This window comes from Oncorhynchus kisutch, linkage group LG29 (genome assembly GCF_002021735.2).
Source record: "Oncorhynchus kisutch isolate 150728-3 linkage group LG29, Okis_V2, whole genome shotgun sequence".
In the NCBI taxonomy this organism is placed as follows: Eukaryota; Metazoa; Chordata; class Actinopteri; order Salmoniformes; family Salmonidae; genus Oncorhynchus; species Oncorhynchus kisutch.
The window spans coordinates 18,215,325-18,229,157 of NC_034202.2; the positions used below are offsets into that span (position 1 = coordinate 18,215,325).

Genomic DNA, 13,833 nt, shown 5'->3' on the forward strand with positions numbered 1-13,833 from the left:
GTCCTGTGGAGTCACGCCAAGAGGGGAGGAAATGACATCAGAGGTCAACTTTAGCCGTTCCAGTATGGGGGAGTCAGCTGGGTCGGAGGTGGAGGGTTGAGGGGTGGGGGAAGGAGAGGAGTGAAAGGCTGTGAAGTCCCTCTCCTCATATCTGATATCAGCCCAGGACTGGGAGTCAGCATATGTGACAGACGTCTGGACACCAGGGCAGGGAGGGAGGGAGAGGAGGGTGAGGGGTTAGAGAGGGAGAGACAGAAAAAGGAAAGCAGAGAGAGAGATGTGGAGAGACAGGGATACAGATAAATCGTTCTCAAGAAAAAGGGTAAGAGAGAAAGAAAGTGAGGAACAGAGAGAGAGAGAGAGAGAGAGAGAGAGAGACGGGTGGTTATAACCTTCTCACATTTACTTCAGATGTCTTGGGCTAAAAGGAAGGCACCCGTGTGTGTGTGTGTGTGTGTGTGTGTGTGTGTGTGTGTGTGTGTGTGTGTGTGTGTGTGTGTGTGTGTGTGTGTGTGTGTGTGTGTGTGTGTGTGTGTGTGTGTGTGTGTGTGTGTGTGTGTGTGTGTGTGTGTGTGTGTGTGTGTGTGTGTGGTTACTATGTGGCATGGACACTATGTTGTGGATACTGTTTTAAAATGATTGCTCTGTGCTTTCCAGTGGCTATATGCCCCAAAATAAACTAGCACTGCCACACAGCATAAATCCAACAGTGCATTAATGGCCTCCCTTTAGGCATGGGTACAGATGGAATACGATTTCCACATGGTGTATCTGCCACACTTTTGGTTATCAGTGCTGATCTCCCAATGAAAACGCAGCTGCTCTATGCCTCATTGGTTGCCACAGGTTCTGGCTTAATCCTTATTGGTGAGTTTCTGACTGATCACACCTCGCTTCCATTGTCTTTGGGCTTGGATTTGCATAATTCCTATCCCTTACACTAGCCTAGAGGATTTGTCATTGGAAATACTGTGGGATTTAAATAACAGGAACAAAGCTACCGAATGCAGGAGATCATTAGACCAGCACAGGCAAGCACTGTGAGCCACACTGCCAGCTGAAACTGAACGCCAAAATGATTAACACAATGATATAGATCTATTAAATGAAGCCTTGAGTTTACCTAAAAGTTTTATCAGAATTATCAGTTATTTCAATGTTTTCCAGAAACAATTGGGGCAAAATCCAGTTGCACATGGTCAATTTTTAACCAATAGAAAAGGAGAATTGTAACCAGCAATATTAGCTCAGCCCACCATATTTCCTATCATGTTGCTGGGCAAAATTTCCAATGAGCCTGCCTCCGTCATACTATGGTAGCTTGGTTGGTGGTTGTTAAACGTGTGTGATGTGTTAGCCGGTGTACTTCTTTGGCCCCCCTGTGTATCGTGTGACTGACCTCACTAACAGAACTTCTGCATAGCCCAAAGTAGCAGTCACAAGACTTCAGAACCTAACAGACCAGAGGCTTTTTTTCAATCAATTCTCTTTTTCCCCCATCTTTAATCATTCGATATGCTCCAATAGGCGTAACAGTGGAGTAGTGACAGATTTGGAAGCCGTCACGAAACACCCATGGTTGGATCAAAGGTCCATCCAAGCACTGAAACGCCAGCTTCCTAAATAAAACTGCACTTTTCTCTTAGACTGACCATTATATCTAGAAAGCACCATTCACCTGACTGTGTTATTTACTCATTCCATAAAATATGGTTAGGGCCTCCTTTACATAACTTATTAACTTATCAAATAACTAACTCAGCACGAGGATCAAAATGAAAATACTTGATTGTATTTCAAACAATTCAAATGTAATTATTTTGTATTTTCCAGTTGTTGATCGATTTTGTCAGAAGTTCATTGTACATTTGATTTGATTTATACCCACCACAAGACTCTTATGAAAATGTTTAGTTTTTTAGTTTAAAAAAATAAATCTTTCTCATGTATCTATCTAAAAAATAGTTGGCGATATTTTATTTATTTGCTTCAAAGTTGTCTTTATATCTTTCTAAATCCGTTGTCTTATAATAAAATATTGTACTTCAATTTTGGAGTAATGTAATTGTTGAAATATAGCTAGCACAGTCCAATATATCTATATTTTGTGCTTCACATTAGTGAATGCCTTGATTTTGTTTTTACTCTTAAACATAGGCTACAAACAAATGCTCTAGCGAGTGAAAACATCGATATTGCAGTAGCATATTATATGTGACAATTTACAACTGTTTTCGTCACCATGTGAGGATGAACATACCAAAACAATAAATTCCGGTAAATATTACTAGTAGTGCCTCTCTGTATGAGCACTACCTGGCTGGTTCCATGTCTGGCCCTAAAACATCTCTGCCCAGAAGTGCACTTAAAGGGCCTGGGCTTTGGTCATTAAAGATCATAAAGTCCTGCTCATAAATATGTTTTACTTGTTCCTTGAGTGTGCTCACTGCTTAGGAAGTCTTTATAGCAGAGTGGTAATATTATTTTCTCCAGACAGACTTGCCCATTGAGTTATTATGGAATACTGTAACTGGCCAAATCATAGCATGGCTCAGAGTTTATAACTGAAATCAAAAAAATATTTGATCCTCTAATAAGCTGCTATAATATACAATCCCTTGAGAATCTTGATTCTTACAAATATATAGTAATAAGTATACAGTACATTGCTTGGTCTGATAGATTGATTCCATGAAATAGATGTTAGGTTTTAATTAGTACAACTAAAATATCATAACTTTATTAGATGACTGTTGGTCGTATTCAAATGATATAACGATGGAAAATAAATTGCTATCTATTTCTAACAACTAAAGGTTTTCTTTAAAAAATGTAAAAGACGTTCATTTATCAATTAAAATGAAGGCATTTTCGTTGATATATTTTAGTGCTAGGCTGACTTACATTGAAAAAATTCTACATTCTTTTTTATTGAACTTAAAAAAAAAATCTTATATAGTTGTAATTGTCTCACATCTATCCAGTACATCTGGTCCTTCTTGTCTGTCCCATAGTACTATAATACTATTGGGAATGATACCGAGTGGTTTCAAGCTCTGATCGCAGCATCGTAACCAGGAACACAGGTATTTCAGATGGGTTTCAGGGGAAGTCCTGCAGCTTTTATTGCAGTTTTTTGTTGCGAAAGGTAAGTCGACTGCTTCAAAGTGGGACAGGACAGGTTATCTGTGACCTGGCCTCTTTGTTTAGTAGACAAGGGAGGGTTATTTGGCCATTAGTGTCTCTTTGTAGTGACTTGTCTAGGTGTGATATACACCCTGTCACTAGAGATCCAGCACAGCCAATCTCTGCTACATCTAATGCATGATAAAGGAACAAAGATGGTGGAGACAATGCCTTGTGACGCAATGTACCCATAAACACCACAATCCCGGCTCATTCACATGACTAGTAAAATGCCAAATGACTTAAATTATAATCAATGTAATGTAAAAGCGTAATGCTACTCATTCTGTATTTCAGTTTCATTTAATATGAGAAAAGGCTAATAAAACCTATGACAAACTTAGCACATCATCTGCAGACTACAGACTGCTAACTGCGGTCGGTTGTCTGATTCACGGGGAACGTAGTATTCTGCTTCGGCGAAGACGTCTTACTGGTGGGAAGATGTTGAGCTGTGATTGGCTGGGAGGGTGACATTCTGTGTCGAAATCCACACACCAGAGGACGGGGACCTGTTACTCCAGATGTCCTCTCGTCGTCCCCTCCAATGTTTGCAGTCGCACGCACGCGATCCCTCGCTCCGCCTGGCTGCACCCTCTCATCGCATTACTTCTGCTATTCTAACTCCGCCATCAATTATGCACTAGAATAACTGAGGGACCTGGCGGAGCCAAGACATAAAGGGAGATCATCAGCCCGGGCCCTGCGAGCATCTGCCTGCTTGTTCCCACTGTGTTGCTGTGAGGAGTGATACGGGTGCCAGGCCGCCGGCTCAGCTAGGTTACCGGCAACCAAGGCACAGATACAGCTATGCTAAGCTAGGCTAGGGCACAAACGCAAAATGGCTATGACACAAACACAGCCAAGCCATGACTATGTTGCTTCTACCATTGTTTTCAGTTTAAACTAACGTTGTACATGCTTTTGGAGAAATGCATTAAAATCACAATCAAAAAAACTTTGGTTAATCATATCTAAAGCTGTTCGATGTCTCCTAAGGATCTTCATGTTGAATTAAACAAGGGGCGGAGCCTGTTCAGTAAGGCTCCCAGGATTCTCAACCCGACTTTATTTCTTGAAAACAAAATGGAGTCGAATTTGGAGGGAAATGGCGGTCTCTGCTTCCCTCCCCGTCACAAGACACAGCTGGGAGTCGGGCAAAGAGGAGAGAGAGACACCTATGAAGACAGAACAAATCCTAGCAGTCTGAGATTTCAATCAACAGTGCTAAACTTGGGGTGATTGATAAACTCATTTAATTTCATCGAAGTCTCTTAACATCAAAGAAACATGGGGTGAGTGAGAAAACATGTATGTATTATGGAGTGAGACAAAATGTCGACCCCTGCATTAAAGTCATGGTGGTCCTGACCTGGATTTCTTCTGGTTGCGTGTGAAGGTTTGCTGTCCAGGCTCTACTGTGAGATCGCAAACAGCTTTTTAATATTTCATGGGTTCCAAAGCACTGAGCATGCTCAAAGACAACAGGAGGACATACTCTCTGTCTCCATGGGCCAGAAAGCCACACTAAAGGTCCTGCAAAGTCACATCAAGTTAACGAAAAGAACACTGTTCTTCCCAGATATCTAAATGTCACTTTTTTTTTTATTTACTCCGAAATCACATGATCAATGCCCTTTACCTAATCTGTCCACGGGTGCCTGAAACGCCACAACTATGCCAAAGATCATTGCATACACTAAGCTAACCCAATATATAAGACTTCTCTTAACATGCTATGAAAAATAATGAGCTTTCATCAGATAAAACAAAGTTTCATCAGACAAAAGTAATATTTCCTTCACTTGAACCAAATGAATTACAGAGGAGGAGCACAGTACATTCAACCATTAAAAAATGTAGGCCAATTTCGTTTTCAGAGTGTATCAGTAATTCAATCTGATCTAATCAGCAAATACAATGGGGTGAAAAAATAATACTACACACTTCATCTACCCTGTTTGTCTGTAAGTCTGATGCAATCACAGAAGAAATTCTGTAGAAGCAAAATGTCTTAATCCCCCCCCCCCCAAAAAAAACAAGACCTTGAAAGTTAGTCACCAATGAAATTAGGAAACGTTGCCTCTTGGAGAGGGATATTTGATTTTTCTTTCATTTCAAAAGCCACATTGACCCAAATAAAGTTCCCGAAGCATTACACGGATGCTTGGCGGTAATCACATTTGTTTTATATCGTGCATACTTTCCGGCCAATTTGGATTCATTTGGAATAGTATATACTAAGGTCTGTAAAACACAGCACCCTGTGCCAATGTGCCTGGTGGGAGCCACAAGCATGCCAGGTCTGTGTGCCATAGACCAGAGAGTAGCACTGGTGGAATTCCAGTTAACAACACAAAAACAGCCAAACTGTCACGACCACACCCTTCTGGAGCTATCTCAGACTGAGCACTACGAACAGCAATCATGACTAATTACTAAAGACAGAGGACGAGCCAATCCTCTGTAAATAACCAGGCTTTAGGCCAGGGGTGTCAAACATACGGCCCGCGGGCCAGATCGAGCCCACGAGGTAGTAGAAAATGTAGGCCCATTAGAAGTGATAATGGACCTACATACATACAGTTCCATACAGTTATTGCCAGCTCGCTAATAATCACCCGAATGAACGACAGTCAGGGAGCATCAAAAAGGATGAATAGAGGACTATTTTTTACATATATTTTTAACGGTGAGGAAGTATAACACATTGAAGACCGAACGCAGCCCTGGGCGAAATGAGTTTGACACCCTTGCTCTAGCCCTCCAGCTGCAGAGAGCAGAGAGCACAGCTATGGTCGACAGAGGGAAAGGAGATCCTTCCAGTTCTCGTTCTGAATCTCTCTCTCTCTCCCCATCTCTCCCCTGATTTGCACTGAGACAATTTGTTCTCTCCATTTACTTGATCCATTTAAAGTCTGCAGTGCAAAATGCGTCCTTGATTTCCTTTCCTCGGGGAGAACGTTCTGCAATAGGAGGCGTGCAGGAGATAACGCAACGCTACTGCAGCTCACCGCAGGAGAAACTGTTCAGACCCTACACTTTCCTGGTGGATTCTGTTTGTGGCGTCCATTTTCATTACCTTGGCCTTGGCCTACTGTACATAGTCCTCTTTCATTGTGGGCTTGTTCTGCTAAAGCGTACTGTAAAAGGAAGCTTGGATAGCCACTCACCACTCTACTGCACAGAGGCCGTCAATACAGAAGCCTTCCCCGCACACCACTACACTGTCTGTCAGGAGGCTTTAGGGACTCTTTAGGGCCTTCAAGCGGCAGTTCCAGAGGCTTTACTGCAGTCATTAGGGGCTGTGCCTGATTAATGTGAATGGTCGGGCAGGCCCTGGGTTTCTGGGGGAAGAACAGAGCGGGGTGAAGGGTCCCACAGGAAGTGTTTTGTGTCTCCACACAAAGGGAGGCTGACCTCTTAAGCCCCTTAGAGCCTCTCTGCTAATACCCTCACTGGTGCCTACAAAGACACAGTGGACGCCATTTCACCACTCACATTTAAACAGCACACAAAAAGCCCCGCCGAGACTTAAACCTTAAGAAACAGCAGAAAAATGAACCTTGGGAGCGCTGAAGTGAGACTTGGAGATTAGGGGCTGGAGGGTTGGCTCTAATCCACTGACTGGCCCACGCATATTAAATGGTGGATGCCGACTTGCCGAGCTATACCACCGATCGGAAAATTGACTGAAAACAAGTTTACGGAAGTTGAGAATGTGATCTGCACAACGTTTAACAGAAAGAGCATGGCAAAGACTTTCTATCCAAAAAGGGATTCATTGTGTGGTGCTCTGAATATTGAATATTCATGTAAGGTAACAGAGAAATCCCTACTTACACACAGTTAACACAATAAATGTTCACCAACAAGACACCCACTTAAAACACCCTCCTCTTTTTAGTCCCCGTTAGTCAAGCAGTGGCAGCCTTGTTAGTTTGAAGAGACTGACAGGGCCAAGGCACCTTTCTCTGTGTGCAGGGTCACAGAGCAGTGGGACAGACTGCTTTCTCCACAGGACTATTTTCCCCTTCTTTGAGGGCCAGGACAAATAACCTCACTCTCTGACGCCAAGAGTTCCCTGAGAAGATGGCTGCAACATGCGGCTCCATCCACAGGCTAAGTAAGGGCAGGTGTGGAAATACCGGTTTTGACCTCATGCAGGGGGCCCATGGCATGGCCACTATTTCCCCGGGTAACCCTGTGTCCCATCTCCGGAAGCTTCTGTTACCCCTGTGGACTGTGTCTCGCTCCCGTTGTGTGCCCCTTCCCCTTCGCCTCCTTACGTACTCGCCCTCACAAGAGCCTTGCCACAACTACCTTTCTCTCTCCCACTCCCCTCTCCTCCAACTCTCCCTATATGCCTGTCTCGCTTTAAGAGCATGCATAGTTAAAAGACGGCTATGGGGCCGCTGAGTACGATAGGAACAATAGTATCCTTTCACGCGGTCTGGGCTGGGGCTGGGAGAGGGTTGCGGTCCTGAGACCCAGTCAATATTTGGACGTGGCTGCTTTTTGTTTCCGTTTTGTATCCAAGCGGAACCCAGCAGCAGGGAGCCGGGAAAAGGCTGATGGGGAAAACAAAGGTAAACACGCTGAAAAATGCAAACGGAGCAAACTCACAATGCCACTGGGAAACTATCACAACATCAACTTGTCACAAACTGGAAAGTGGTGTATTGTTTCTTAAGTGGAGATTAGAAATGTTGCCAGAATAGAGAAAGCAAACAGCCAAGGTCATTTCGCTGAGAGGAGAACTATCTGTGTCTGTAAGGGCAAGGATGTTATGAGGTGGAAAGAGAAGCCACTGAGTCATTTTCACATTTCTTAGGTTTCCTCACAAGGACTGCAGAACCAAATCAAAGTATACCAAAGTAGTGGAACCGGAAGACAGACGAAAAAGTAGTTTGATTGTCTGCGATAAATATGTCACATCTGTTGTAGAAAGATTTGAGGGGCATTAACGAAGCTTAAACTGCAGTCCCTAGGGTGACAGTGCTCTTGTAGAATGCTGAAATCCCTCTCCCCAGCTGTCAGGTCGTTAGTCCCACCCAATGAGCCTCTTTGATGAGGAAGAGTATCAGTTTCCATGGCATCGGAGACACAAACAGCAGGAAGATTAGGGACTCAGGAATGATTCTCCACTGATCCCACCTATTAGCAACAAATAAACACCTTGCCACAGCAATGGTTGCATGTGTCCCATATGGAGCCTGACGGTTTTAATTAAGCAACTATCAAACTAAATACAGGCCGGTGGGGATTTCTCTAATGCTAACTCATCAATGGGCAATAATCTAATCATTAACTTTACTTCCAAATTGTGTTTTTAATTACACATGTATTAACACAGTATTACTGAATAAAATGCATGACTAGCCCCTCCACCGTGTTTACACAACATTCACGCATGTATGTTAACCAACAGCCATCCAAAGATAGCCCTTCTCCTCCAATCCTTACAAGACATTTTATTTTGTGGCCGAGCAAATTCTATAGCTAATTACTACCAATATAGCACATTCCTATAAGACGGGCACTTAAAAATGATGCTCTCTTAAAATGTGTCACTAACAAGTCAAACAAAACACTCGGACTTATTATAATATAGGGTTATTCCATTTTATTTCAATCCCTTTTTGACTGCACCCCTTTTGATTTGAATGAAACTTTCCATACATATTTGCCCATGGTAGAAGTGGTCATCAAGTGACTTTTTGGACCTGAATGCCAAAACATTCAGGAGATATAGGTGCCCAAAGTTGACCCATTTTGCATACCCCACCATACCATGAGACATCCATGTCTTAATCACTGGAGAAGATAAATGGTTGAGTTTGATAGCATTTAAATGCTTACAAAAACAGTTGTCAAACTATTCCATAATTTTGTGATTATATATATATATTTTAAACTTTTTTTAGCCTTTAACGTCAATTATCTGAAAACGTGGTCAACAAAAAAAAAAAATCATTTTCGCACATGTAGTTTAGACCCTATTTTACATAATCTGAGGTATTTGTGTTGTGCCCGCCATCAGTGGTCTGAAGGGACAGGTCCATTCTATGAATTCTATTTCTATGAATGAAATGACACCCGCCCTGTATTCAAGAGTATGCTGAGTCTCAACTGATGGCGTGCACAACACAAATACCTCAGATTATGTAAAATAGGGTCTAAACTACATGTGCGAAAATGGAAAAAAAATCGTTGTTGACCGCGTTTTCAGATAATTGACTTCAGATTATGCAAATGAGGTTTTAAGGTACAACATATGTGAAAATGTAAATAATCGAGGTTGACACGTTTTTAGATCATTGACGTTAAATGTTTAAAAAAAAATAATAATAATAATTATTGATTTATTTTTAATTCTAATTATTACATTGTTTGACAACCCTGTTTGTAAACTGTTAAATGACATTAAACTAAACCTTCAATCTTTTCCAGTGTTGTCTTGTGGTATGCAAAATCTGTCAACTTTGAGAATCTGTATCTCCAAAAAGTCACTTTCATAACACTTTCACCATGGGCAAGCACTGAAAGTTTCATTCAAATCAAAGGGGATGCGATCAAAAGTGGATTGAAATCAAATGGAATGACCCTATATCCATTGTAGCTCAGAAATGTTATGTCTCCTCAACAAGCACTTAATTTTTTTTTAAATTAAGGTGATTATAATGACTTGAGCGCCTCACTGTCACTGATTGAGTCATTTGCACCTCCGAGCATGACTGAATCCTTATCATGGTTACACTACTGTTCCACTGCTTTTGATTCCCACTGTTGGAGTGTATCAACAAAGTGTGTCAGAATGTTGAGAGGTTTTTCTTGAGAGATATTGTGAGGGAAATAGGAGCAACGTTTATTTTTTATTTATTTATTTATTTTACCTTTATTTAACCAGGCAAGTCAGTTAAGAACACATTCTTATTTTCAATGACGGCCTAGGAACAGTGGGTTAACTGCCTGTTCAGGGGCAGAACGACAGATTTGTACCTTGTCAGCTCGGGGGTTTGAACTCGCAACCTTCCGGTTCCTAGTCCAACGCTCTAACCACTAGGCTACGCTGCCGCCGCCCCCATTAAGCGCGCAACAAACATGACACCATCAACCTACATGAGTTTTAAACAATAGAAAATGTCTTCACCATTTACATTTTTCACGAGTCACTTCCCATTTCAATTTCAGAGTCCCTGTAGGGGATTTCATGAATGGCTGAGTATGGACTGCAGGGCTGCCGCGTTGGGTGCCGTTTTTCTACTGTGGTCAGAAAAAAGCCTCATCTGGAAGTTGTGACTATACCCCAGCAGGCTTCGGGCTCTGATGGCTGAGTATAGTTACATTACCTAGCAAGGGCCACGGGCCCAAGGTCTAACACAGAGCATGGTTATATTAAACGGCAGGGCCAGGGGCCCCTGAGTCTTAGCATGGTGCATGGTTACATTATACAGTGGGTTGGGTTTGGATTAGGCCCCTGAATGAGAAAAGGAGAGTCAATTTAGAGTTAGTCATTTATTGACTTGAGGAGCCCTATTCTCCTCAGACAAAACCCAGGCAGGGTGCCGTTGCATGGCCGTCGCAGAGCCTCAGAGGAGAGGCAGGCTCTGCCCTGGGCTTAACCCTGACTACAGTCCCCTCTGTGCTGCCATGTGATGGTTAACCCAGGGCCTGCTTGATTACCACAGAGTGTGTGACCTCAGCATATGTGTGTCTCTCACAGGAGCATGCACCACACTGGGCCTGGGCACTGCTGAAATACCCCTCTGTGCTCCCCTCATTGTCTGCCCCAGCATGTGGTTGGGTGGCAGGGTAGCCGGGTCGGGGGGCATGGCTTTGGAGGAGCAGGACTTGGGAAGCTGGAAAGCTTTTTCGTTTTTTTTTTGGTTTGGCAGGAGCTGTTGGAATGAGCTGATGCCACTATGGGAGTGCATCAAAGATGTTATCTGTTCCAGGAAAAGAGGTAGAGAGGCAGAGAGCCTTGCCTTTGATGCCACCATATTTGCGTTAATATCTCACCCGTTCTCTTTCTTCTCCTAACTAGCTCATTGCACACACTTTGCCTCAGGGTTACCACAAAAAGACAAACAAGTACAGCATCATCTGTTGATTCCGTGCAAAGCAATATCACCCCAACGGACCAGTTTCTTCTCCCTAAGCATAAATGTTGAGGAGTCATCCCGATACTGTAAATGTCAGGAAAAACCTGATAAGGTACAAAGGTGATATGTTATGCATGACACAAAGTGGTACACTCATACTACAAACTATTTTCTGAGAATCAGGCCATCCAGTGTGAATAACAGTTAGTCACCTGGGGAGTCAACTCAAAGCTGTAGGCTACCTGAGAATAGTATTGCACAATTAGCATCTCTGTCAAATAGCAGTCACATCTGACCATTCCATTACAGTGGGTAATTACAGCCATTGCTTTACCCTTGTGACCACACTAATTGGCAACTTTGACCAATTACAATAAAATACAAATGGCAGGTGGAAACCTAACTGAATATTTATTGTATTTTATTGTACAACCATGTGGAAAGGCTTTTAACATGTTATAAGAAGGCACAAGTGTTGTGGGTTTTTGTTGTGCGTCATATGCAAACGGCTTATCATTTTTCCAAAGAAAACTGGCTGATAATATTGAATCTTATTCAAGGCAACATTATAGATGTGTTGAACAGACACTTGGATACATTCGTAGCCAATTCTAACAGAAATCAATAGCCACTGCTGCTACAGAATAATTGTCCTACTGCCGAATCAGTAAAAGTGAACGCGTTAAGAATCCGACTCACACACAGAATATTTTAAATGATCAAACTAACACCCGATTTCCCTCATTCGAGAGATAAACCACATCATTTTCCATTAGTTAAATTATAAGCCTACCTAAAATGAAAGCCTTTCGCGGCAACAGATCTGTGGACGCATCCAGCAGAACCAGGATAATATTAATAATCATTCTGGTGTATTTACAGTATAAGATATAACAAACTTATTGATGAGAGGTAGATAAGATATATGTCACGCAACATACACGTTCGTCTTTGTAAATGATTGCCGATGTGCATCAATAAAATGTATATTTAGGCTAATACACAAGTGAATCATGGTCAGTATAGTAGGGCAGAATATTTAAAATTCACATTGTAACAAATATCATATGGTCTACGGGCCATCCACCTCCAACCAATGTCATCAATTAAGTTGATCCCGCATGAAGTTTGTAACCGTGGCCCATCCCTGACACACATTGCGGTTACGCACGAGACTCACCTGGGGTTGGTCCGGTTCCAGTAGACCGCATAGCGGTCGGACACCACCTTGGAGGCCGGCTCTTGGCCGTAGACACACGTCCATAACACCAGCGAAACGCATAGGATCATTTCCATCTGCGGCATGGCTCCCGAACTTGGACACGTCAAGGTCCCTCTCGATGCAGCGTCTGGCGCGGTAGAATTCTTCAAATGAACAGAGTGAAATTAGATTCACATCTGAAGGCTTTTAAATTATAATTGCCTTATGTCTTAGTTGACTGCTCGAGTATAACGCATTGATTGGATTATTTCACGAAGCAGTTATTGTGCTGAGGCTTGAATTGACATTTGTAAAAAAAAGTTGTTTTTTCATTCAGTAAAAAAAAGCAATGCCAGTTTGTGGAATAAAAACTATTGCAATTGGTGGGTAAATGTCTTGATTATTAATTAGTTGAGGATCCGTTTAAAAGACACTATTTCAGTCATTGTTTTTGTCGTGTATTCATAGCAACAAGAGCATCCTCTTCGACCGCAGAAGATGTGGGATGTCACAGATATTATAAACATGAATTTTTAGCTTTATAATAGTTTTCTCCTGTAGTCGGTCTACCACAGCCTACACAAATGAATAATTATTCTCTCGGATCAACTCTTCTTTGGGCACCAATAGTTTCTGTAACTATAGGCCTACGCAGCGTTGAATTGTTGATTTTCAAGTTAATAACAGCGTGGTCCATGCATAAATATGCTCTGAAATGTTTCTAGAACATTTGAATAATAATTAACTCCACAGAACCAGCCGGCTACAGACAGTGCCAAATCTTCCTTTACTCGCGCGGCTGTGTGTCCGTGTCGTCGGCGCTGTCGCTGTCGCTGTATTGTCACGGCTGAAGAACCGCTGAAGAACTAGGAGCAGCTCTTTCCTTGAACCGGAGTCGTTTAAATGTGCCGTGGCAAAAAACGAGTTCATAAAATCCTTAGCATGGACACAAATATGTCTAAGTGTCGCTTGAAACGAGGCAAATATAAGCAGGAGCGGTGGAAAGTCGTGTAGTTCAGCATGAAGAAATCAACCCATGTCAGAGGAGCACTCGCTCGGCCATGCATGTTCCCCACTGTGCCAGCGCGGGTACAGTTTCAGTCTCACGCACAGTCTCATTGGTTTGCATTTTGAATGATGGGCGTTTCGCTTACAAAAACAACATCCCTCCTCCTGAGGAGGTGTATCTGCTTCAGTGCTTCCTCAAGCGACAGATAATTTATTTCACAAAGTAGACATACGAGGGCCATGGACCCTAAACGAGATTATAAAGATCTTTCGGTTACAGGTTTACACCTTTCACCCAGGTTGATGCTGTCTTTACGCACACATAACGTATTT

At 42.5% G+C, this 13,833-nt stretch overlaps 1 protein-coding gene across 2 annotated transcripts in view; it reads right to left on the reverse strand.

The window, feature by feature from the left end:
- The window catches only part of LOC109874399 (ephrin-A5-like), a 51,130-nt gene extending 37,558 nt beyond the window's left edge, over nt 1-13,572 (reverse strand). For both annotated transcript variants that reach the window (XM_020466281.2, XM_020466280.2), the window contains exon 1: nt 12,472-13,572. In XM_020466281.2, coding sequence (XP_020321870.1) covers nt 12,472-12,596 — 125 coding nt within the window. In that variant the 5' untranslated portion in view covers nt 12,597-13,572. The remainder of the gene's footprint in view (nt 1-12,471) is intronic.
- Nucleotides 13,573-13,833: the final 261 nt, after the last annotated feature.